Source organism: Phocoena sinus, chromosome 9, assembly GCF_008692025.1.
Source record: "Phocoena sinus isolate mPhoSin1 chromosome 9, mPhoSin1.pri, whole genome shotgun sequence".
NCBI classification, from domain to species: domain Eukaryota; kingdom Metazoa; phylum Chordata; class Mammalia; order Artiodactyla; family Phocoenidae; genus Phocoena; species Phocoena sinus.
The window spans coordinates 28430007-28457508 of record NC_045771.1 but is presented as its reverse complement, the minus strand read 5'-3'; the positions used below and the strand labels follow the sequence as shown (position 1 = coordinate 28457508).

The 27502-nt window shown below is 39.8% G+C and overlaps 1 protein-coding gene across 11 annotated transcripts in view; it reads right to left on the bottom strand.

Moving 5' to 3' along the window:
• CADPS2 (calcium dependent secretion activator 2) overlaps nucleotides 1–27502 on the bottom strand; it is a 494346-nt gene that overhangs the window by 87428 nt on the left and 379416 nt on the right. For 6 of the 11 annotated variants that reach the window (XM_032643096.1, XM_032643097.1, XM_032643099.1 and 3 more), the window contains 2 exons: nucleotides 10315–10418; nucleotides 8727–8735 (listed from right to left, as the gene is read on the bottom strand). In XM_032643096.1, coding sequence (XP_032498987.1) covers nucleotides 8727–8735; nucleotides 10315–10418 — 113 coding nt within the window. The remainder of the gene's footprint in view (nucleotides 1–8726; nucleotides 8736–10314; nucleotides 10419–27502) is intronic. The other 5 variants (XM_032643104.1, XM_032643102.1, XM_032643098.1 and 2 more) reach the window with 1 other exon arrangement.

The following is a 27502-nucleotide window of genomic DNA, read 5'->3' as shown; positions in this document are numbered from 1 at the left end:
ACAAAATATTAGCACATCAATTTCAACAGCATATTAAAAGGACCAGACACTGTGACCAAGTGGGATTTACCCCTGGGATGTAAAGTTGGTTCAACACACACAAATCAGTCAATGTGATACACCAAATTAACAGAGAGAAGGATAAAAATCACATGATCGATCATCTCAGTAGATGCAGAAAAAACATTTGACAGAATTCAACATCCTTTTTTTTTTTTTTTTTTTTTTGCAATACACGGGCCTCTCACTGTTGTGGCCTCTCCCGTTGCGGAGCACAGGCTCCAGACACGCAGGCTCAGTGGCCATGGCTCACGGGCCCAGCCGCTCCGCGGCATGTGGGATCTTCCCGGACCGGGGCACAAACCTGCGTCCCCTGCATTGGCAGGCGGACTCTCAACCACTGCGCCACCAGGGAAGCCCTCAACATCCTTTTATGATAAAAATTCTTACAAATTAGGTATAGAAGGAACTTACCTCAACACAACAAAGGCCATATGTGAGAAGCTCACAGCTAACATCATATTCAGTGGTGAAAAACTGAAAACTTTCCCTTTAAAATCCAGAATATAGCAAAGACGCCCACTCTCATCACTTTTTTTTCAACACGGTAATGGAAATCCTTGCCAGAGCAATCAGGCAAGAAAAGGAAATAAATGGTATGCAAAGTGGAAGGGTAAAATTATCTTTGCAGATAATGTGATCTTGTACGTAGAAAAACCTAAATACTCTATAAAAATTGTTGGAACTAATGGACAAATTCAGCAAAGATGCAAGATATAAAATCAACATACAAAAATCAGTTGCATTTCTACACACAGACAATCTGAAAAAGAAATTAAGAAACAATCTCATTTACAATAGTATTAAAAAGAGTAAAAATTCTTAGAAGTAAACTTAACCAAACAGGTGAAAGTCCTGTAAACTGTAAGTATAAAACACTGATGAAAGAAATTAAAGTAGTCACAAATAAATGGAAAGATATCTGGTGTCATGGATTGGAAGAATTCATATTGTTAAAATGTCCATACTACCCAAAACAATCTTACAGATTCAACACAAACCCTATCAAAATTCCATTGAACATTTTTTATAGGAATAGAAAAAACAATCCTAAAACTCATATGGAACGATGAAAGATCCCAGATAGCTAAAGTGTTCTTAAGAAGAACAAAGCTGAAGGCATCACACTTTCTGATAGCAAAATATGTATATTAGTAAGCTGTGGTAATTAAATCAATCTGGCACCGGCATCAAAACAGACACCTGAAAAAAAAAAAAAAAAAAAAAACAGACACCTAGACTAATGAAGCAGAATAGTGATCCCAGAAATAAACCCACACATACATGGTCAACTAATCTTCAACAAGGGTGACAAGAATATACAACGAGGAAGGGACAGTCCCTTCAATAAACGGTGCTGGGAAAACTGGATATCCACAAGCAAAAGAATTAAACTGGACCCTTGTTTTACACCATATACAAAAATCGACTCAAAACGCATTAAATACTTAAACTTAAGACATGAAACTGTGAAATTCCTGGAAGAAAATACAGAGAGAAAGCTTCTTAACTTTGCCTTGGCAACGACTTCTTAGATATGACACCAAAAGCACAGACAACATAAGCAAAAACAGGCAAACCATCAAACTAAAAAGCTAATGCACAGTAAAGAAAACAATCGACAAAGGAATGGGAGAAAATATTTGTGAGCCATATACTGGATAAAGGGTTATTAGTATCCAAAATATATAATACACTCCTAAAACTCAAAGCAAAAAAAGAAATAACCTGATTAAAAGATGGACATGTGACCAAACAGACATTTCTCCAAAGAAGACTAACAAATGGCCAACAGGTATATGAAAAGGTCCTCAACATCACTAATCATCATTTGATTTTCAAATGCAAATCAAAACCACAATGAGATATCGCCTCACACCTGTTAGAATGGCTATTATTAACAAAAACAAAACAAAAGGTAAGTTTTGTTGAGGATGTAGAGGAGAGAACCCTTGTATACTGTTGGTAGGAATGTAAATTGGTGCAGTCACTATGGAAAACACTTGAAGGTTCCTCAAAAAATTAAAAATATAACTATCATATGACCCATCAATCCCACTTCTGGGTATATATCTAAAGGAACTGAAATAAGGATCTCAAAGAGATACATATTCTACCATGGTCAATGCAGTATTAGTCACAATAGCTAAGACACAGAAGCAACCTAAATGTCCACAAATGAATGAATAGAAAATAAAATATGATATTTATATACAATGGGATATTTTTCAGCCTGATAAAAGAAGGGGATCATGCCATTTGCGGCAACATGGTTGAACCTGGAGGATATTAACTATAATAAGCCAGACACAGAAGGACAAATACTGTATGATCCCACTTATATGAGGAATCTAAAATAGTCAAGTTCATAGAAGCAGAGTGTAGAATGGCTGGGGAAAGAGGGAAAAAGGGAGGTATTAGTGAAAGGGTACAAAGATTCAGTTATAGAAGATGAACACATCCTAGAGGTCTACATACAGCGCAGTGCCTTTGGTTAACAACACTGTATTGTATGCTTAACATTTTGCTTAGAGGGTATATCTTATGTTAAGTGTTCTTATCACACTCACAAAAAATAATGTGGACTTCTCTGGCTACTGTATCTCAGTTTTGTTTTAATTTGCATTTGTCTAATTTTGAATGAGTTTAACATTTTACATATGTTTTAGGGCTCTGTTTATTCTGTTTTTAGTGAAATGTCTCTCAGGTCTTTTCCCCCTTACTTTCATTTAACTTTTGATAAGTGTTATAATTTTGTAACCAAATAACTACAAAGCACACACATTTCTGTGATACAGATGTTTTTGTTATTCTTCCAATTAAAAGTAACTTTTAATAAATGTTTAATCATACTATATACTCAGAGAAGTCCATATTTACTTTCAAGAACTTTCTAAGAACATGTGAGATTTGTGGTCGCAAAACTCCATTCAATTCCCTCCAGTATAAATTAGATTATAACAAAAAGGGTCAAACCACAAACCAAAAAAAGGTGGATTATAAAATATTGACATATTGAGAATTTTCTTAAAAACTTCTGTCACAATAATGTTCAATATGTGTATAAAAAACATTACCGTGTAACTAATTAGCAGATGGAAACTGAAGAAAACACTGGCTAAAAAAAAGAGTGGTGTAGTACAAATCACAGACTACAGAGGTAGGAACATTTTTAATGGTTGGCTCAAAGCATATAACTTCGACTTTGCTGTATAAACATGTGAATGTGAAAACCTGCTGGAAGTGGTATGTTCTATGTAAACCAAGCTATTGCTCTTTGAAAATATTATATTTGAATAATTTTTGTTTAAATTTCTACCAGAATGGGTATATGACAATAACATAAAAGGAAAAAAATAAAATAGCATACACAATTTCATTGCATATACCTTGCTCCTGTCTTTTAGAGCTGTGTTGGTGACATAGATAAGAAGAATCTGAGATTCCTCCCTCTGAGTAGAGCAGGATAGAAATGCTACTGAAAATGCAGCACTGCAAAGAGAGACATTTTCAAAGTCTCACTTCCAGTTCACAACCAATACCTTTGCGAAAGGTTAAAATTAAGACAGTAACAGCCACGTTAGGTCAAGATTGTATCAAGATTCTGAGAAAAATTTCCAAAGCTCTTTTTAAAGTTTACTTGGAAGACAGAGTCGCGGTGGGGAATGGAACACGATGGAAGATAATTTCCTTTAAAAAAAACAGCTTCAGGTCGGCGAGACTTTGCTATCAACTGGAAAATTTCATTATGTTTTGCAGAAGTATATATTTATGTTTCAAATTGTATCTCTGACGATGATGTTATTCCTAATGAACGTAAGCCAATCTGTGACGAATGCATACTGTTCTAATGATGACCAGAGAAAGCTTTAAGGAACCACTGTCCTTGAAAACGAAAAGCAAGGGTTGCAGGCTGTTACCCTGAGAACACAGGGTCAGTTCTCCCACCTGTCCCCTCCTGCTTTTTGCCATCCCTCTGGGTGGCAGTCCTCGCACCCCGGGTTGGTGGTAAGAGGAGAGGCTATATAATTTCCGTCCTAGAGCGCCACTTCCTGGGAGTGGCTGAGGCTCCACGGCATGAGGGGCTCCACCAGGGAGGAGAAAACCCTTCTCAGCAACACACCCATCTGTACGGCACCAATCAAAAGTCACGATTATCTAGGTTAGAGTTATCTTGGCTCTAAAGCTAAGCCACTAATTAGTGTAAATGAGACAGCACAGGCAGAAGGCAATGTTTAACTTGATTAAGAAGGAAATACAAAACAAAACTTGATTGTAATCCTTTAGCCATACGATTTCTATCAAAGTTCTAACAGTAAATAAATCTTGTACAGTGAGAACAATATTTGTCGCAGGCTGACAATACTTTGAAAGCCGTGTCTGTTTACTCAGAGTAGTTGAAAATAGTGGCAGGTAAGACTATCCCTGAAACTGGAAGCAGAGTACTGAGCTTTTGAACTTGGTGAGATTTAAGTGATGATGGGCAAATCAGCTCCCTGGGTGGATTTCCATTTCCTCATCTGCAAATTGCTAATAACGATACTTGTACCAGCCTCCTCCAGGGCTGTTTGGAAAAGTCAAGGAATATGAAAATCTCTTGCTGCACAAAAGTAAAAAAATGAATCATTATCAGTAACATAAAAATGAGTCAAAATTCACACAAATCTTATATTGTGACTTTATATATTTTAAAAATAATGATATCCAACATGAATGGAATAGTTTCTATGTGCCAAGTACAGTAAGTCCCCTACATACAAATGAGTTCTGTTGCAAGAGTGCGTTCGTTAAGTCCAATTTGTCTGCTAAGTCCAACAAAGTTAGCCTAGGTACCCAACTAACACAATCAGCTATATAGTACTGTATGTAATAGGTTTATAATACTTTTCACACAAATACATAAAAAACAAACAAACAAAAATAAACATTTTTAATCTTACGGTACAGTATCTTGAAAAGTACAGTGGTACAGTACAACAGCTGGCATCCAGGGGCTGGCATCGAGTGAACAGACAAGCAGAGTTAGTGACTGGAGGAGTGAGAGGAGGTGGGAGATGGTAGAGGTGAAGGACTGTCAGCAATAGGAGACGGAGGGCAAGCTGCAATTTCACTCACGCCTGACGCTGATGGCACAGGTTCTGGTTCCTTGCTGGATCCAATTCTATCTACCCTCTTGAAAAAACGATCCAGTGATGTCTGGTTGGAGCTCTTTTTTTCTCTTCATAGATGACACGGTAGCACTGGATTGCATTCTGAACGGCGGCTGCAACCTTCGTGCACTGTTCTATGTTCGGATCCTGTGCCTCAAAAACTAACAGTGCCTCCTCAGATAAAGAAAATCCCCTTGCCACTTCCTGCATCGTGAATCTCTTAGTTCTTCAGTTACTTCTTCCTCTCGTCTCTCTTCGTCCTTTCTCTGGGCCTCCAATTCCATCAGGTCTTTATTAGTAAGCTCCTTGGGCTGCACAGCAAGGAGTTCGGTGAAGTTGTCCTCTTGTAGATCTAGCTTGAAATAAAGATACTGTACTACTGCACTCCATACAGTTGTGTACAGTAAAGTACACAAAAGCACAACCACCTGTAGAGGATGCACGCACGTGACAATGTACACCAGATGGGTGAACTAACTTACGTGATTGGACATGAGAAAGTATGTTCGCATCTTTGAAAGTTGGCAACTTGAAGGTTCATATGTAGGGGGTTTACTGTACTATTCAAAAGGCTTTTTATACATTATCTTACTTATTCCTTTCAGGTAGATGGTATAATTATCCTTATCTTATAGGTTAGCAAACTCAGAGATTAAAGAACTTGCCTAAAGTTGGTTGGTAACAGAGCAATAATTTGAATCCAGGTCAGCTGGAGTGTAGAGACCAAGCTCTTACACATACAGCCTCTTCTTAATTAACTATACATGGCACAGGGCCTGTCTGCCTGTCGGTCTAGTTTTGCAGATCAGACCAACGTTAATGTCCTCTGATTTTTTTCTTGCCGGAGCATCTTTTAACGGTCTGATTTCTTTATATCTCTTCGAATTTCTTTGAGGTCTTAGGCTTTTGATTACTTTTACCCTCAAAATATAGTAAACATTTCATAATTTAAAATACCACAAAAAATATGGCTGCATAAATGAGCAAAAATAGAGTGTCTGATTTTGTAATGTATTACGTGCTTTTTTTCCCCCCCAAGAAAAGATCAGCTTGCAATCCTGTATTTTGTAGATCCTGTATTTTGTAGATGATCCTGTATTTTGTAGATGATCCTAAAAGCCCTGGTGTCTAGGATACCCAGTGTCTAGGGTATCACCACAACCTCCAACATACACACAGAGCAACACAATGCTAAGGGGTCATATTCTAGAAATATTTAAGTGCTTTTGAGGAGCCAGCAGAATGGACTAAACTAAACTGGTGACACCGAAACTACTGCCAAATGAATCATAAGTTTTCTGCACTCCTGATTCACAAAAATCTTTCCCTAATTGTGTTCATAGATGAATATAAATATTGAAATAACCAAGTGAGATGAAGAACTGAAACTGCTTCAAAACATGTTGGGGTAAAGTGCTACTCTTAATATTATACATTTATAAGTCAGTGAGTGACTAACAAACATTTTTGATAGGATATTTTTGCCGATGCAGTTTCGTTTGAGAGTCACTGCTGCAAACTGAATTCTGCCTCTGTAGCTTAGTTGTATGAAAGCCACTTACTGGTCATCTTCTTCCAAAAAGAGGAACATTTGCTGGACCACAGGCTAATCTAACCCTAAACCCATCCTAAAAAAGAAAATGTCGATTTACTCACCGGCTACCCAGATATAAATACTAGGCAAATAAGATGGACTCAACTGTTGAGATGAGTGCAATTCAGTTAGTAGTAGGTAGTAAACAGATCTTGTCTGTGATCAAGTTTTGTATAACTACACTTTAAGATGGTCCTTAGATATGCATGGTAGTAGAGAGGAATAAGGATATGAGGAAGTAAAAACAATGGAAAAAAATTTTTAAATCCAACATCCATTCTCTTTATGTTAGAATCCATCCAGACGCATAAACTGGTCCAGACACCGATGTTCATATGAAGGACCACGTGCACAAATACGTGTGTCCGTACTGAACTCCTCTCCCTGCCCTGACTCTGCTGCTGGAGCAGCCTGCGACCCAGCCAGCTGGAGCGCAGGATGCAGCAACCATCTACAGTGAACCGAGAGCTAAGCTGCAAATACCGAATTACCGCCAGACATCCCCCTGGCCTACAGTGTCACTGATATGGTGGACAATATCATATTTAAAATATTTCAGGGACCCTCAATTAAGATTCGGCTGCAACAATAAATCACAAAGTAACAACCTGAGCTGTGCTCGTATCGATCATGTTGCCTCTCTCTCTGCCCCTTCACTGAGGGATATTTCCAGCCCTCCATCCCCATAGCAGAGTCCCAAGATATGCCAGGAGAAGAGCCTGACAGGACAGAAGGGACATCTCCAGGCTCGCACCATCCTCCTCCTCTCTGCGTCTATATCCCTGCTACGATGCTAAGTGCCAAACCTGCCAGCAAAACTAGGACAAGGCACCCATACCTGCCATTCTACTGAAACCAAGAAATAACAATGTGGTTCCCTGGAAAGTGTGGAGTCTGGAGTTGGCCTGCGTCTTCACCCCGTCACTGACCAGCTGTGCACCTGGCAAGTTTTCTTAGCAGGAAAGTGCTGCGTGTGTGTGTGTGGAGCGAGTGGGCTGGTGAGGGTCTAAGGCTTTCTGGTCGGCATCTGGGACTTGCCGCCTTTGTCAGAGTGAGTGAGTGGCCTTGGATGGACAGCTGTCGGATCAGTTTGTCTAAACTTCTGGTCAGACACAGTCTCCTCACGGGAATGTGGAAGACGTCCTTCAAGATTTTCTGGAAAGGAGTGTAAACTGTCTTTCTCAAAAGAAAACACAGAAAATCGGAAGAAAAGCCTGAGGGGAGAGGTGGAGAGGCCTTCAGAGAGAAGGGAGGACTGTGTTATGAGTAAGTTACTGTCGAAGATCTGAAGGACGTGAAACCTGCTTAACTGAGAAACTGCTGAAGGACAGAAACAACCTCTTGGCCTTGTGAAGTGAATCGCCTCTGTGGAGGAAAGGAGAGGGAAATGAGAGGAGCTGACACACGGCCACCTGAAGCTCTCTGAGGCAGACGCATTAACCTTCGCCAAGGGAGCCGGGCCGGGTCCTCTTTCGTGCAGTAGAGTCTAGCCTGGACATTCAGCAAAATCAAGATCAGTGTACAATGCAGTCCGTCAATTCACTGTGGAAATGACTTTGGAATCAGGTCAATTCACCCCCCAATATTGTCCAAAGGAAAAGCTGGATCTCCTGGTTAAAAAAAGAAAAAGGCCAAAAAAAAAAAAAAAAAAACGCTAAAAGATAAAACCAAAACCAAAATGGCAAAATCCTCTCAGCTGGCCTGTACTTAGATGGCCAGCAATAATTATGCATGCAATTACTAATAAGACACATTCACGGAAACAGTACAACAAAGAGTTGCCCATTTAAAGAAATACGGTCTTTAATTCCAAGGAGAGGGACTAAGGTGGCTTTAAAAGTGTAACCAGAGTGTGCTCTATCTTATCTTCACATAAAAGAGTTATTCCATGCTAGAAAAATGGTGAAAACAATTTTACTCACCTCTCTTCCCTGAAGAATCCCAAGAATTTGGAAGCATTGTGGAATGAAGACATGTCATAGTGTTACAAAGCATTTTAAAAAGAGGTCCTCATGACACTTCTATATTTTGGCATATAGTTGAGTTACATTTATGAGTTTTGATTACCTCTGTTCAAAAAAGTCAACTGTATTTTTGTGGATTAGAAACTAAGTAATATTTACATTTTAATTGTGTTTGGATACACTGTACTTTAACAAGCATGTAGTGGTTGCAGGGAGTATATAATGCTAATTACATTTAAAAGACAGGAGAGTTATTATTTCCCTTATTAGTGCAGGAAAATTAAATGTAATTTTTGTGAAATGTATAGGAATATTAGATGTACCTGTTTAGATGAAATTGGATACCCAATCAGAATTTTTTTTTAATTCAAAAAGGTCTAATACTCTGATAATGCCTTTCAACAAAAGACAACACATACGTACATTTTATCATATAATCATTTTCATTGTAACATAGCGGTAGTATTAGCCTAGAAAAGCTCCTCCTGGGAATTCACTTCAAATTACTGAAGCAGCTGTTTCTTCAGTTTAAAATAAAATATCCATAACAAGTTCACACATGACAGATGCAAGGTAAAAGCTAGATTCCACAGTGTGAGCTAAAAGCAGATGTTTTGAATGATCACATTTATAACCAGATCCAATAAATCTTAGCTATCTATAGCAAGGTTTCATGAATATTCTTTTCTGAGAATTTGCTTAAAACGTACTTCCTGTAGTTTCTTATATTTTTGAGAACAAGGCTTCATTAAATACAAATATTCTATAAATTCTTCTGTACCTGGTCTTTTTCATACTTACTCATTTCATGTGCTTCCTCAAGGATAAAAGCACTGTTAGGGCACTGAAATTTATTACATTTATTTAATCCTACACATTTTCCCTACCTAATTCAGTCAGAACACTCGTTTTTTAAAATAAACTCATGGCTATTAGAAAGAATAACACTTTTAAGTCTCAGAATAAGCAGTTTGCCTGATGAAATACCATTCTATATTTTTAGTGAATGTCAGTATATAATTAGAACTTTTAAAAATCTCTTAAAAACGAAGGTTTGGTGAAAATTTAAAGAAAAGTTTGACGGTAAAAGTGAAAGACCGGAGTTATCAATCATACAGCTCTGAACGTCTTCTATTCAATTTTGGTGCCCTATAGTTTATCACTACTTTCCCTTTTGCACACGGATTAACTTATATTTCGAAACTAAAGCAATCGGGGCACGGGGGAAAAGCAAGTGATCTGGCATCACAAAATGGGGGTTCGTGTTCCAGCTCTGCTTCTTACTAGTTGTACACCTTAGGCAGATCCCATAAGTTCTCCTCCGTTCCTCACAGGAAGACAGTTGTCAGGAACAGATACGAAATTATATACACATATAATTCCTTTGTAACATATAGGAGTTGCATTTCCAGGAAATGCACACATGTTCTCAGTTTTCTGTAGATAAATGGCCAGATGTGTATCAAAAGCCACTTCCTCAGTGCTGCTCCCACTATGGTGAAGCATTATGAGATGCTTTATGTGACAGTTAAAACAAGCCCATCACCTCTGCATGATGCTCTTCATTCTGCTGTAGGACTTCTATGCAGAGCTCTGCTAGATGAAGAACCTCTTCCAGCTTCCTAGCAGGAGTCGCCTGGTTCATGGTCTCTGCATTAAAAACAGATCATAATAATGTTACCTTGAAAATAAAAAGCCAAGCAGATTCTAAGATGTTAATGATGAGACCAGGGTGTTGAAACAGAATAAGAAAGCATAGTTTTGAGAAATGAGAGACAAGAAATACAAATGAATACAGTCTTTAAAAAAAAATCAGTTCACAAGATTGCACAAAATATTTCACCCACAAAGCAATCATGGGAAACTGCAAGTGCTTTGCCATTTAACATATTACAACTAACAGGTGCATCAGCACATTAGATGCTCAACTTCTGCAACAAACAAGTTATAATTCTCCTCAAGGTCAGAAATACAAAGAAAGGCAGATACCACAGTCTTTTCCTTCTCTCTGTATTGTATTAGCAATACAATACCATTCTCACGAGATGAGTCATTCCTGGCATTAGTGAAACGCAGGCTTTTCTGTTGCTATTTAGATTTCCAGCCTGAAATGTCTAAGGTTCATGTTGATCTTAAATGGAAGAAGTACAAAGTCACCTAAAACAGCTCTGACAGGCTGCAATTAACTGATTTCCTCTCCTCCAACCGGGGAGGGCTGAAGAGCCATTCTTTAAATTTGAAGGTTCTCTCAGCATTACAGCAAACTGGTATAAAAAGGCCAGGCCACAATGAGATTAAGTGCAGCTGAAATTCAGCAACAGAGAAGGCAAAGCAGTTGATTTCAGAGATAAAATGAACTGGCAAAACTTAGAGGTGCCCTGTGTAATGAAACTGTTTCACAAATGTGAGGAATAGTTTCCAATAAGGATACTAAAGATAAACGTTTCTGGACTCTCTCTTTGCCCCTGTATGGAGATTGTAAGGAAGAGAAATAAAATGTTTAGATAAAGACCTTTTTCTGTGGAACCTAAGGAGTTTTTTTGTTTTTTGTTTTTTTGGCGGGGGCAGGGCAAGAGATCTATTCCCTCTACGTCTCCCTATAACTTCAGCCTTAACTTTGGAAGACTTCCATTTGCTCTTAATTTGTTTCCAAGGGACATACGATTCAGTGAAACAGCCTATGATTGGTGCTTGTTCATTAAACACTTTTTATAAGCTCACTATGGGTCACAGTGTGATGCATGTGGGGTTTCCCATCCTCCAACCCTGATACACATCCTCCCAAACTCCCCTGCAGGATTAAAGCCACTGCTCATCTGTCACAGGGATCAAAGAGTAGGATGATTCTTCAGGAAAACAGTCCGCCAAACACAACAGAGTTGAGTGTGCCTACAATAATCTTAGCTGTGGGAAGTAGGAGGAAGTAGAAGACATGTCCCTGCTCTTAAACCACTCAGACTCCAAAAATCACTGCTGCTGGGACCCTTAGACATCCACTATCCAACCTCCCGTCTGTTTCATGATCACTTCAACATCCTCAAACGAGGGTGAAGTCAAGGAGGCTTGTGACTTTGCACGACAGTCTGCTCCACTTGGGGGCAGCTCTCGCTATTGCAGTGAGGAAACTTCAAGGTTTGGAAACAGTGTAAAGCAAACAGAGGGGAGGCAGGGGATGTTAGGAGAGACTGCTGAGAGCAGGTGTATTTGGGGGGGGGCGGGATATCAGTGGGAAGATAAGCAGAACCTGAAGCAGGTCCTAAAGGAGAAGCAAATGACCTGGGTAAGAGGAGCAGGGGTTTCTAGAAATGCTTGCATGTCAGAGATGTGGTGCGTTTCAGAAGAAGGTGATGATGAAGGTGGCCACAAATGTCACCATTTATTGAGAGCCAATTACGTGTCAGACCCGGCACCAGGCACTTCCCATGTGTCATCACACTAATTTTCCTAACAGCTTTAAGCCGTTTGGTTATTTATTCATGTAAGTCGTAAATGAGGAAACAAGCTTGGAGAGATGAAATGCCACAGCTAACACGTGGTAAAGGTGAGACCTGACTTGGTGTGGGCTCTTAGCATCTCTAACCTGCATTTGCCTGGCTGGAGTAAAAAAGTTCTGGGAAATGATGGGTGAGGAGCCTGAGGTTGGATCGTGGCTTCCCTGGTGGTGCAGTGGTTGAGAGTCCACCTGCCGATGCAGGGGACACGGGTTCGTGCCCCGGTCCGGGAGGATCCCACATGCCGCGGAGCGGCTGGGCCCGTGAGCCATGGCCGCTGAGCCTGCGCGTCCGGAGCAGGGTTCTCTCAGCTTTTCTCTGAGGCTTTAAGTAAGAAAATAAATAGACTCAGTAACTATATCCTATCTGGTAACCTGGAGCAAATGTTTCTTTGCCGGGCTTCAGAATAAATTAATTTTGGGAGAACGTATTTGTGGTTGTGTGGTACAAGGAAGGACTGGTGGGGACCAGGTCTAGCGTATGGAGAACTATGGGAAGACGGTAATGGGAACAGAAAAGAAGAGAAGGTGAAGGGACGCTTTGAAGAAAGGACTTGCAAGCCTTTGTGAGTGACTAGAAATTGCGGGTCAGAGAGGACAATGACTGAGGTTTGGAGACTGCATGGCTCAGAGAATGGAGATGTGTGGCTGATGAAACCACCAAATGTGTCTTCGGTGGGCCACCCCACCTAATTACCATGTACATAAAATTTAAAGCAAGCAAATTATTCTAAACTAAAAGGAAAGTGGTGCATTGTAAAATCTGCATGCACAGGGAGTTAGGATATCTGGATCCTTTGCCTGGAAAACTCCTACTCATCATTCAAGACACAGCTTTAATGCTACCTTAAATGTAGGACCTTCTCAAAGTTCTGGGGCTGGGTGAGTCACTCCTCCCTCTGGGTTCCCCTATTACCAGCTCATGAGCTGTTACTAGACTAGGCCCAGATCAGTCAGAAACTGGGTCTCATGATCTTGCGCTCTCACTACCTTGAATAGGCTTTGGACCATGACAGGTACTTAATGAATGTTTACTGAGAATGCAGTAGTATAATTTTTGGGAAAGGGCATGTTAAAAATAGAATCAATGCCCAAATTATTTCATTTCACTTTGTGTGGGATTGCAAATAGCTCTTCTGTCAATCACAAACCAAGGGTGGCCAAGACAGCAAGTCCACCAATGAAATGCAGCTGTAGTCCAAGGACACTGCTCAAATAATTGATGAAGCTGTGTTCTTAAATTATTAGAGATTTTTGGGGAAGAGTTTTCAAAATAATTTTTAATTCTCAAGAGCGTATCACTTATATTCTTTAATGTTTCCATCTTTAGATTTTTTTGTTTTTGCGGCTGCATTGGGTCTTTGTTGCTGTGCATGGGCTTTCTCTAGTTGTGGCGAGTGGGAGCTACTCTTCATTGCAGTGGCTTCTCTTGTTGTGGAGCACAGGTTCTAGGCACAGGGGCTTCAGTAGTTGCGGCTCGTGGGCTCTAGAGTGCAGGCTCAGTAGTTGTGGAGCACGAACTTAGTTGCTCTGTGGTATGTGGGATCTTCCCAGACCAGGGATCGAACCCGTGTCCCCTGCATTGGCAGGCGGATTGTTAACCACTGCGCCACCAGGGAAGTCCCTCCATCTTTAGAATGAGGGTGTTGAATTAAGTTGAGGATTCTTAACCCTAGGGGTTAGGAATAGGTTTTAGGGAGTTCTTGAACCCCTTAAAATTATATGCTAATTTTTGTATATAGAGGCATTTTTGGGGGAATGAAAGATCACAACTTTCAGATTCTCAAAGTAGTCTATGAGCCAAACAAATGGTAAGAATCACTGAACCATATATGCTCTAAGATTCCTTCTAGCTAAGAGAGTCTATGCTTCCTATAAATTTTGGGCTTTACCTATATTGGATTATATCATTTCAACTTCATGAGAAAAGGGAAAGGCAACAAAATGTAATTGCTTTGATCACAGAAGAGAAACTTATTTTTCCTACATACTTTAGTACAATATTTACTCTACCCCTAAAACCATTCTGAAAGTTAGGGGGTCTTGGAGAGATTAAAACAGTGATAATCCAGTGACTTGAATTCTTTTCCATGTTCAAATTCTCTGAATAGGATTAACATACACACACATACACTCAACTGAATATATATGTTCAATAAAAATTTCTGAAATAGCTGAAAGCTTGAGTTTATAAAGTCACCATATCCTTAGCCACAAGTAGGCAATAACAGGAAAGAATCAAGGAAGCAACCTGAAAACGTATTTCTGTTTATGTGTGAATATATCAAAACCAGCTTTTACATTTAACACTCTCTTAAGGAAAAACTCACAGAGTACCCTGTGTTCGACTGAAACTTAAAAACAGTCTGAAACACTTTATTCTTTCTAGATTAAATTTACTGAGAGGATCAAAACTTTGTACTTGAACATAATGACCACTCTAATACTTTAAACAAACAGCATTTTTATCAAGTACACTATGTATGCCATCTCTGGCTGCCACTCATTTGACTACAGCCAAGAAGTTTCATGCATTTTTTAGCTAGAACTCTACTAGATAACAAGGTTATCAACAGCTCCATTAAAATTCTGAGCACTGTGAATATTTGAGAATTCCCCCTTAAAATGTCCACTTTCCCTCTTTTTGCAACATTTCTACAGCATTACAGATGCCTCTATATTCTTCAAGCTTCACACCAAGTTGCTGGTAGTTGGTAACGCATTTCAAATGGTGGCATTTAAAACAAATACACCCCAAAGTAGCAAGGTTTCTTGATGAATTTCAATGTATTGCTCTTGGCTACGATACTTCTTCATTCTGGAACACTTTTACTTTTCTATGGCAACACTGCTAGGCTCCTCCAAGCAATCCCTTGTAATTATGCACCTGTGTACATTTAAGAAGAGATCTCACTGGAAAAAAAAGTCGGAGGTGGGGAGATGTAAGAAGACAGCCTGACCATCGTGTGTTAGCAGGCTTTAACTCTGTTCCCCTGCTTCAAAGAGGGTGCATACTCTCAGCATCCTCTCCTTGGCTGCCTCCTTTCCTGCCACTGCCTGTCACATTGGATACACAATGATGCTCAGTGTGAAGGTTGTAAGGGGATATGGGGAGAAGACCAGTAAAATCATTTCAGTCCATTTTTCTCCATATAAGATACAAAGAAATTTGATATGTATCTGACCTTAACTTTTAGCAGACTGATTGTATCTGTACTTGCAGCTAAACAAGGACTAGAATTCAAGATGGTGTTGGATTGAAGGGCTATGGTGATAATCCCACTGCAGTACTGCCTTGTCTACTCTGCATCTAGGTCATGATAACAGCTAGGAGGAGTTAACACCAACATATAATTCCTATATATGCGCTAAGATTTCTTTTTTTTTAACATCTTTATTGAAGTACAATTTATTGGAGAAACTAATAATATAGTTTCTGCTTTATAACAAAGTGAATCAGCTATACATATACATACATCCCCATATCTCCTCCCTTGCACTAAGATTTCTTGCTGGTTCTTCAACATCCCCAGATTTTGTGGCCCTGAATTCGATTCAACAAACATATATTGCATGTAAGATATTGTACTAATAACCGAGGGGATAAAATGATGAACAAAACAGTATTTCTGCCTTCAAACAATTTATGTATCTCTTTCCCTAACCAGTTTATAAAGTAGAGGATAGAGCTGCATCCCATGCATTTTTGGTCAATATGAGGAAGTTCTATAATAAAGCTCTGATAAAGCGTGAATTAAATGCATTCAATATGCAAGAAAAGAGTTACTAGCTTGCAAGAAATAGGATCAAAGATATATCAAAAAGAGGGCTTTAAACTGCTCATGCGTAATATATGGAGTCCTTCAGAATCAAATTATCCTTTTAATGGGTGGGTGTTTGAGTTCAGAAACATTAGATCAGAGAAAGCAGCAGTCTGACACTGAGGTCTCCCATCTTTTTCCTCCTCCCATCTGAAGAAAAAGAACTCCCTCCCTCTAAAGGACAAAAATCAGATGAATGCGGAGAAAGCCCTGACATTCAGGAGGTAACTGAGGCAAGAAACTTGTATGCCTGAAGAAAAGACTGGGGAGAACTGCAGGTCCTGGGGAAAAAAAGCAGCCACATAGCACAGGGAGATCAGCTCGGTGCTTTGTGACCGCCTGGAGGGGTGGGATAGGGAGGGTGGGAGGGAGATAGATGCAAGAGGGAGGGGATATGGGGATATAGGTATATGTATAGCTGATTCACTTTGTTATAAAGCAGAAACTAACACCATTGTAAAGCAATTATACTCCAATAGAGATGTAAAAAAAATCCTAAAAAAAAAAATAAATAAAAGAAAGAAAAAAGAAGAGGAATGAGGGGGAGAAAATGGGCAAATGACTACTTTCTAGAGAAAGGAGTTAAAGGAAGGCCTACAGTTTGGAAGGAGTAAGGATGTCAGCAACATGGAAGCATCTACATGGGACACTGTGGAGACCCAAGTAGTGAGGCTCTGCCTTGTGAGGTTTAACTAAACAAGGAAGTTGAGCCAAGGGTACAACACCTGAGTTCTTCTACCTGAAACCCTAAAGTTCATTCAGTAGCAAGGACTGTCAGCACCCTCTCTGTGGACTGCTGGTCAGAAAAACTTATCTACCCACAGACCCCGATGAGAAATGGTGGAACGGACCCCTCTATTTCCTTGTGCCCTTTCTCCACCAAAGTAGACGGTGACTGCTCCCACCAGCCACCTCACCCTCTTAAAAAAACATAGGGCAAAACCACATTACACGCGTTGCGCACTGCTATGGGCACATACATGATTTGTACCAGTTAGAGAGATCAGAAATGGTTCCATGTGAGCTACCACCTCCATCTTAAATGCCTTTTTCCATTCATACACCCCTTTAGGCCAGCCCAGCTGGCTCAGGGAATTTCTACTGGCTCCCTAGTTTGTCCTAATTTAAACCTACCTTAATTCTTGTCTGGGATCAGTGTTCTCCCTCTTTGCATGATCCAGACTGAGGACTCAGTTGGAAAGTGTAAATATTTTTTTTTTTTTTAAGAAGATGTTGTGGGTAGGAGTTTATTAATGAATTAATTTATTTTTGCTGTGGTGCGTCTTCATTTCTGTGCGAGGGCTTTCTCTAGTTGTGGCAAGCGGGGGCCAGTCTTCATCGCGGTGCGCGGGCCTCTCACTATCGCGGCCTCTCTTGTTGTGGAGCACAGGCTCCAGACGCGCAGGCTCAGTAGTTGTGGCTCACGGGCCTAGTTGCTCTGCGGCATGTGGGATCTTCCCGGACCAGGGCTCGAACCCGTGTCCCCTGCATTAGCAGGCGGATTCTCAACCACTGCGCCACCAGGGAAGCCCGGAAAGTGTAAATATTTTATTGAGATTTTCTGACCCATCCTTTAGCTCCAGGCATAGCAACCTGTGGTGAGTGATACAGTACCAGAGTCTAGTACAGCTAGACATTCAGGAGGTAACTGAGGCAAGGCGGGGGGGGAATCTCCCTCGACTTAGTCCCCTAGAGGGAATAGTATATAACTTTCTGGCTAAGAAGACCACCTCAGAATCCAGGAGAAAGGTAGTGTCTAAATCTAAACCCCACTTCTCCAGCCTGACCTATACTTACTTGCCCAGTATGTGACGCCCCAAGACTTGGTACTGTCAACTGATGCAAAAGGATGGAGAATCACTGACTCCCTCTTGGCTTGTCTGACTGCAATCTACTATGGTTCTATGACTGCCAGACATAATAATCACTCTAATCAATGAATGGAGTATTTTCAGTATAGGTCTGTAGTTTGCAACTTCATCATGCACCAGAATCACCTGGAGGGCTTGTTAAAACACAGATTGACAGCACTACCCCTAGAGTTTTTAGATTCAGAAGGTCTTGCTTGGGGTCAAAGAACTCGCAGTTCCCAGGAGATGCTGATGGTGCTGGTTTGGGGAACGCACTTTGAGAACTACTAGTGTTTACGAAAAACAAAGATGAACTGTTTAACCTTCAGATTATTTCCTCCTTTACCTACCCGAAATCAAGCTATATATATATATATATATATATATATAATTTTTTTTTTAAAAGAAGATGTTGGGGGTAGGAGTTTATTAATTAATTAATTTATTTTTGGCTGTGTTGGGGCTTTGTTTCTGTGCGAGGGCTTTCTCTAGTTGTGGCAAGTGGGGGCCACTCTTCATCGCGGTGCATGGGCCTCTCACTATCGCAGCCTCCCTTGTTGCGGAGCACAGGCTCCAGACGCGCAGGCTCAGTAGTTGCGGCTCACGGGCCTAGTTGCTCCGCGGCATGTGGGATCCTCCCAGACCAGGGCTTGAACCCATGTCCCCTGCATTAGCAGGCAGATTCTCAACCACTGCACCACCAGAGAAGCCCAAGCTATATCTTTACATAAATTTCATTTTAGGAAAAAGGTGACTTTTGTGTAGAATCGGAACACATTTTACCTTTCAGTATTGTTATCCCAGATAGGATGAGGTACATATTTGGACAATTCTTAGATGAATGAAAATAATCTACGATGTTATGGCCTGCCTATGGACGTTTAAAATCCATGAGAATACCAATGCCACAGATGTTGGAAAACAATAGGTCTGTGGCCTCCTAATCCCAAGGCTCCCTTTGGGGCCAACTTGTTTAATGACCCTGTCATTTAAACCAACAGTTGCAGTTAATATCTCCTTGGAATTAACCATGCTAATGATACACTGCTTTCTATTAACTGTCCTGCAGTCACAGTCACATTAGCTGCTTTACCTGGATTATCTTTCGCATCAATAAGTTCAATTTTAAGGAAATGCTCAGCTATAGAGCAAAGGAGAATTGGATACTGGACTAGAGGCAATGGCAGTCAAACTGGAGGCAAACTGAGCAATCTCCATAAGGCAACAGCCAGTGGTGATCCATGAGTGCCTGGCCATAAAAAGTCAGATACCTCTGGACGTAAATGTCAGTGACACTTCGTGAACCTTCCTTGAGGAGGAATATGGAGGCATCGTCTCCTCTTAAGATCTTAAAGACATGATGGTGATGGAATTACAGAGAGGATTATTAGGACACACACACGATTTAATATTATTTGGTTTAACATTTGTCACAGGCTTTTACAATTATGTGACTTATAGGAGTGGAGAAATAGGGGGGGTTCCCTGGTGACCTCATGGTTAGGATTCTGGGCTTTCACTGCCAGGGCCAGGGTTCAATCCCTGGTCGGGGAACTGAGATGTCGTGCAGTGCGGCCAAAAAAGAAAAGAAAAAAAAAAAAAAAAGATTGGAAAAACAGACACCTTGGTTTGAGTTTTATTAAAGTTTTAACTTAGCCCTTTTAGCTACTGAGATTCTGGCTCTCCTTAAATCTGTGAAACCAGAAGATCTAAGATCTCACAGGAAGAAAATATCTGCATCGCGTTGCTGACTGCAGAGCCTGTGAAGGCTTGAAAGAGAAAACAATTTTCTTACATGCATATTTACTTTGCTCTGGTTAGCTCTGGCTGGAACTGTGTGGTAGGATTCTAACGACAGCAGAAATTTTCCTCCACTGGCCGTTCTGTCAGCTAGTTGCATAACAGGGGCTTTTCTAGAGACTGGGCTTTAGCCATGATAGCTATATCTGTATTTCACATACACAGATTACATTCAGCAGCTGAAACTGAGAAATGGCCCCTTCCCTGGTTTATTGCTCTTCATATATATATATACCGCATTTACTTCTCCCCAATATAATTCAGATTCAGAAACTGAAAACCATCAGAATAATCTCAATTATGCCATGCCAATACTAAATTATCATATAATTAAAGCCTATAGCGTCTTAAATTTCATGCCTAGATCTTCTTGTCTTCTAATTACATTTACCTGAAACAAGCAGCCTCTCCATGGTCGTTTGTTACATTCCCACAGAAAGGGAATAATACCCTCACACCTCCACACTTATACTTCTCCTGCCACTTATGCTCTTTTTTCCACTCTCAGGGAGAAAGTCTGCCTGTGAACAGTGGGGGTTAGGCAAGCAGGATCCAGTGAGGCAATGGAGGTGAAGATGGTTTGTTCAGGAATGAGCAGTGGTTAAGGGGAAAGGCACTCCAGAGGCTTGCCAGCTGGGTAGCAAGCTGAAGGAGAAGAAACGAGAAGTTTCCCAGACACAGCAACTACAATATGAAAGAGACAATTTGAAGATTTGTAGCCTTGGGTGCTAAGAAATTAGTCAAAAGATCTTGACGTCTGTACATATGTCTTTGATTCCTTTGACACATAATCAAGATCTGTTAGGGCAGCCAGCTCATGCATTAATGGTGATAAAGTATTTGATGCCAAGATTTGGAGAGAGTCTCCTAGCTGGACAAGTGTAAAGACCAAGTGTAGAGAGTAGGGTTGGGCTTGGTGACTTCCTGAGTATTTCTATGGTTGGTTTTAACATCGTGGGTCTGCCTGCCACTGTGAATGTGTGTGTATGCACTGATGATGCCTCAGGGATATTTTATAGGTTTCCCTTTTGAAAAAAATCCGGCATTACAAATTCTTCAATTAGGTCTTTAAATTGAGTGCTTGAAGCTCTACGTCCACTTTGCTGTGGTCTACAAGAAATCTCCCTAATTTCCCAAACTAGTCATCTGTCTAGGCTTTGAGTACTTACAAACTCTGTTGAGAAATAAAGAGGTGAAATCTGTCAGTTTGCATTACTCTCGTTTTGTCCAAGTGAAAAGACTTTTTAATACATCTAAACTACTCGGATTAACAAGGTGCTGCAGGAGCCACACTGCTGCATGTCACTTGGTTACCTGTTGACATGTGTTAGTAAATAAATAAGAGGGTCATCAATCAGTTGGTTTCAAACCCTGGATTTAGAGAATGATAAATTCTACAGAATTGCTCATGAAAGGAGGAAAGCTTGCTATTTCAAGACTGCATTTATCTGTGAATCACATTCCATATAAAAGTAAAAATAAAACAAACACACAAAAAATACATGACACACTGTCAAGTGAGCTGAATAACCTGACATCATTTCTGAGACCTTTTAGGGAACAGGTGTTGAACACTTGTAATGAGATTTCCATGCATCTTCAGAGGAAGGAGATAGGATTCTAGCAAGAGCTGTTCAGAGTGTTACAGATCATGGCTGAGGGAACAGTTCTCAGTAAGGAACAAACTGAAAGAGATATTACATAAACGTCTGGTTTTCTCAGGAGGTGCTTATGTTTTAAGAATTTTTGCAGAAGGCAAATGTTCACACAAGAGAAGCTTTTGGAAGAATATAATTTTTCCAGATCCTGAGGAATCTGGGATACACTTAATTAAGTACTCCTGATACAATATCTTGTGCATTTACCTCATTATTTTACATCTTCTTCTGAAACTCTGAGAGTCAATGTGGTTCACGGAGCTTTCATTTCAGAGTGTGAAGTATTTTTTTCAAGCATAAATGGTTGGTTGACAATTCTATGTAGAAAATGAAGTAAGTAAACTGGACACTTAGAAAACTGAGGATGTGAAAAGGTAAAAATATTAGCTGAAGATAGTTACAATAAAGAGTAATGATGCGTTTATAGTGATAGATGTTTGCTTCAATACTTTGAGGTCTCTCTGGAGACCACGTTTTTATCAGAGAGGGCTTCAGTTTATTTTAATCCATTTAGTGAGCTCTTCTTTCTAACATCTCTGAAACAGCCCATCCTTCCACACTGATTTGTGGTCCCACTTTATTCTCGATGAAGCATGTCAGTCTCCCATTTATACATGACTCTGTCCCTACATTCCTCTTCTGAGTATCTGCCTGATCCTGGGCTTTGGTGATGGTTTTGTAATTTGTCTTAGTATCTGGCAAGGCAAATCTCCACACTGTTTTATTTTTTCCTTAAGGTGATACAGTTTTCCAGTATCCTTTATTCTTTTACTTAAATTTTGAAGTAACTTTATCAAATTAAAAAAAAAAAACCCTGGAATTCTGATGGACATTGCAGTGATTTTATAGATTAATTTGGGGGGAGAGTTTATATATTATTAAGTCATCTCTCTTAAGGGCATGAACTGTCTCTACATCTATTTACATTACTCTCTGTGATCTTTATTTGAATTTCAAAATTTTTTTTATAGACGTCTAGGAAGTTTTGTATAATCTGGCTAAGTTAACTCTTGGATGCCTTATAGTTTGGTGGTTACTATGAAAGGTACCTTATCTATCTATTTATCTATCATCTATCTATCTATCTAGTTGAATGATGGTGCAGAATAGTGTTTCTGAGTGTGGTCCATGGACAACTGTGGATCCCTAAGACCTTTTGGGGGCCTGCATAGTCAAAAGTACTTTCATAATAAGATGTTTTGCCTTTTAAATTCTGTTGACATTTACAGTACTGATGCAAAAGCACTAGTGGGTAAAACTGTTACCTCAGCATGAATCAAGGTTATGGTGCTAAATTATACTCATCACGTATTCTTTATCACCATTCACTCAAGAAAAACAGCTAGTTTTACATAAGAATGTCCTTGAGGAAAGAGTAAAAAATTATTAATTTCATTGAATCTCTACGCTTGAGTATACATTTAAAAAAGTATCACCTGTGACAAAATGAGAAATTTGCATAAAGCACTTTTGTGTACTGAAGTATGATGACTATCTCAAGGAAAATTGTTTGTGTGATTGTTTGAGTCCAGGGCTGAGCTAATTGCTTTTTGTTTTCTTTCACAGAGAACCACTTGACTACTGGCAAAGTATGGTTATTCAGACTTGGAAATTTGGTAGATACTTTCTGAAAAATGAAGTAAACCTCTCACTTTAAGGAAACAATAGATAGTATTTGTTGCCAGTGATAAAATGGGAGCTTTTAAGGAAAAGTAGAATTTTAGAAAACTTGTATCTGTCAGGAGCTTGACAGCTTCCTAATACTTTAAGACTCTTCTGATGAGTCGGGGGTGATATTCACAAGGGTGATTTTTTTGATATTACATAATATTTGTTAACATTAAGAAGATTGCAATTCACTGCGTATTTTTCAAATAATCAATACATAATGTTAAAAATTATGCACGGTGAAAGATCTATTCAAAATACATGATAAACCAGTGGAATTTAATGTAATAGCATGAAAAGTTCATTGATGTACTTTCAGACTTCACATTTCAATTAAACTGTAACAAACTTCCAGTTGCCGAGTTTTGGTATAATATCAAAGAAGAAAACCCACAATTATCTGAAAAGTTTTCTAAAATATTCCTCCCTTTTCAACTACATATAAGCCCAGATTTGTTTTTCGTGTCTTAACCAAAATAATATATTGCAATAGACTGAATGCAGAGCAGGTATGAGAATCTAGTTGTTTTCTATTAGGGAAGCCATTAAAGAGATGTACGAAAAGGTAAAACACTGTAAACTTCTCACTACATAGTTTTTTGTTTGTTTTGGAAATTTTTTCTTTCATAAAAATGATTTACGTTGACAAGTAATGAGTTTATATTTATTTTTAAACAATGACACTTTATAAATTTATTTCTAGTATGGTAAATATTGGTAGATATAACCTACATAAACAAAAGCTCTTTGGGATCTGTGTTAATTTTTAAGAGTGTGATGGGTCCTGAAACTAAAAAGTTTGTGGACCTCTGATGTAGAGAAAGGCTACTGATTTTAACAGGCTGACTTTACAACCTTGCTGAACTTTTGTATCTAATAGGCTCTATTTAGATCCTGTAGAACATTCTAGGGAGATGATCATTTCATCTGCAAACAATGATGGTTTTATCTCCTCTCTTTCCACTCTTTTGATTCACCTTTTTTTCATTCATTTTATGTAGAGTCTGAGACTCTCAGTACTGTGAAAAATGAAAGTTTATGTACTTGTCTTGTTCCTAATCCTAGAGAATGCCTTTAAACTTTCTTCATTAAATATTCACTGTAGGTCTTTTCCTATATGGATTTTATAAAGCTAAGGAAGTCTATCTAGGCTAACAGTCTATTTTTTTATTTTATTTTATGGCTAAGTGTTAAACTATTTCACCCTTTTAAAAATATCTATTGAGGGGCTTCCCTGGTGGCGCAGTGATTGAGAGTCTGCCTGCCGATGCAGGGGACACGGGTTCGTGCCCCAGTCCGGGAAGATCCCACACGCCCCGGAGCGGCTGGGCCTGTGAGCCATGGCCGCTGAGCCTGCGCGTCCGGAGCCTGTGCTCCACAATGGGAGAGGCCACAACAGTTGAGAGGCCTGCGTACCGCGGGGAAAAAAAAAAAAAAAAAAAACTATTGAGATCATTTGATCTTTAAGTTTTTTAGTTTTTTGATGTTGAATCACTTTTATATTCTTGGAACAAATCCCATTGACTATGATATATTATTTTACAAATACACTGTTGGATTTTGTGAGCTAATATCATATCTAGCAATTTTGCATAGATGCTTATAATGAGATGGACCTATAATAATTCTTTTTTTAAAATTTTACTTATTTTTGGCTGCGTTGGGTCTTCGTTGCTGTGCGTGGGCTTTCTCTAGTTGCAGCGAGCAGGGGCTACTCTTCGTTGCGGCACACAGGCTTTTCACTGCGGTGGCTTCTCTTGTTGCAGAGCACAGGCTCTAGGCACGTGGGCTTCAGTAGTGTGGCACACAGGCTCAGTAGTTGTGGCCTGCAGGCTTAGTTGCCCCATGGCACATGGGATTTTCCCAGACCAGGGCTTGAACCCATGTCCCCTGCATTGGCAGGCGGATTCTTAACCACTGTGCCACCAGGGAAGCCCTATTTCTCTCTTATTCTATTGTCTTGATCAGGTTTGGGAATCATGATTATACCTGCTTCATGAAATGAACTCCCCTCACTTCCCATTGTACTGAACCTATTTTGGATAGGAATTATTTGTTCCTTAAAAGTTTGGTAGAACTTACCTCCTAAAACAACTGGGTCTAGGAATTTGGGGATGGGAGATCTTTGACAACTATTTCAATTTCTTTAAAATTTATTGGCCTACTTGAGTTTTGTTTTTTGTGCTGACTTTACCAATATACAGTTTTTTGAGACTTTCAATTTTGTATTGGTTCACAATACTCTATTATTTTGTTTTGTGTCTCTAGTTACTTTTTCTCTTTCATACTATATTTATCTGCATCTTTTTCTTAACCAGTCTGATGGAAGTCTGTCTTACTCTATTTCTATTCTCCATATCACTTAGCTTTCCTTTTGTACTGTCTACTTATTTCTCCTTCCCTGCAGCTCCCATTCTGATCTCCTAGGTCACTATCAAGTTCTTCAGCTATATTCATCCTGTATCCTGTTTTTCTTACAACCATATTATTTTCATACCCAATATTTCCACTTGGTTCTTCATGACTTCTTGTCCCTGCATCAAGAAGGGACAAGCTAGCATCCTCCTGTATCACCTTGAGAGTATTATGCTCAATTTAAATTCTTGCTCCATCAGTTCCAGGTGGATATCACCTATCATCTTTACTAAGAGCTGCACTCCTTAGGAGTCTAGTAATTTTAGTTTGAGAGCTCACGACCATTTGGAGGTACAAAGAATGGGATGATGGGCAGGCTTGTGTCCTTTGCAGGGACTTCGAAAAGACAGAAGCTTAAGCTTTGGAGCAGAGAGTTCCAGGCAACACAGAACCAACACTGATAATTTCCTTTTCCTACTAAGTCATTAGGCAACTCCTGTGCACAGGGATTCACCATTAATTTGTTAGATTCAAAGCAACAGCACTTGGTCAACAGCCCTGTAATTTACCAGGCTACAGGGTTCGGATGTAGAGGAGTGAAGGGATGAGCAGGTGTGGCTCAGCCCTTTCCTATTTTCATCAACATCTCACTGTAGCACAGCTGAGGCCCTGCTATGATAATACCACAGACACTGACCACCTGACCTACTGCTACCAATTCCAATGACAAAAGATAAGGAGTTGGACATCTCAAGGCAATGTAGTGGGGAGGCAGGAGCAGAATTTAAAAGTTTTCCTCCGTTCAGCTCTCCTTCTGACCAGCCATGCTCCAGGCTAGTGTAACTAACTCCCCACCAGACAGACTGGTGAGATTGGAAGCCAAACTTCTTTGGGCAAAGTGGAGTGAAGGTGAGTACAACGAAGGTGAGAGTATAGCCTGCTTTCTGGATGGCAGCTGAAAGGAGGTGTAGAGCTCAGGATAAGGCATTATTTAGGGAGATACCATGATTATAAATGGAAGGGAAATATGTAAAAGAAGACAGAGGTACGAGCCACAGGAGAAAGAAGCGATATATAATGCAGTAAAATACATCCGGAAAGAGGTAAGTGGAATTAGGATCAACATGATAGGTGGACACGTTGGCCTTGAAGAGGAAGATGCCTTATCCCCTGATGATGCAGAAAAGAAGACACAGGTGAGTATAAATAACAGGAAGTTGGGAGGTACAGAGCTGGAAAGCCGAGGCTTACTATGCACTTTACAAGATTGAAAGGAAGCGTCTGCCCTTAAATAACCTTTAACTTAGGTGTCATTTAAACTTAAGATCAAGTTCCTATTATAGCCTGACCCGGAAGGAGAAAATTGTTCAAGACTGAATCAAGTTTTCATTTTTTTATATGTGGAATTAGCTACAACTGTCTCTGATTGAGATCGTCCTTATCTATTGTAATTCACACTCAAAATAGAATGAAATAAAAATGGAGAGAAAGGATGGATGACTCATTGACAAAGACTGTGAATCAAGGAAAAGTTCTGCTCATTTGGGTCGCAAACGATCTCATGGCATTACAAATCACTCGGCACTGGTAATATTAACCCCAGTATGAGGGACACAAGGCCAAAAGCTGAGGGCAGCAGGACAGAAGGCCACCAGTTGTTTTAGACAGTGTAACACATACTAACGCTTTTCAGAATTAAACGAAGATCAGTCAGCAAGGATGTTAGAGGAATGCAGACCCAGATCTAATTTTAGAGGAGAGAGACCTAAGTGTCTTTAAATGTCTCCATGCTTTGGAATTGACAGAACCCTCGTCCTTTGGTCACTAAAGCTGTGGGTAAACAGTGGGTGCAGAGGTCCCAGGAGTGCTGAAAGCACTGCCATCGGGTTGCCACTGGTGTACAAGGGTGCGCCTTGTCTCTTCATTTGACTTTTCACTTAGTTGGTTAGTGACCTGAGTGTGCTGAGGGCTACTGAGCAACTGCACCACGCTCTTGTCCTCTGTCCTAAGCTGACAGAAGGTACATACAGAGCTTGAAAGCTCTGTCAGACATAAGCAAATCACGCCTTTACTTGCCTCTGCTAAGCAATAA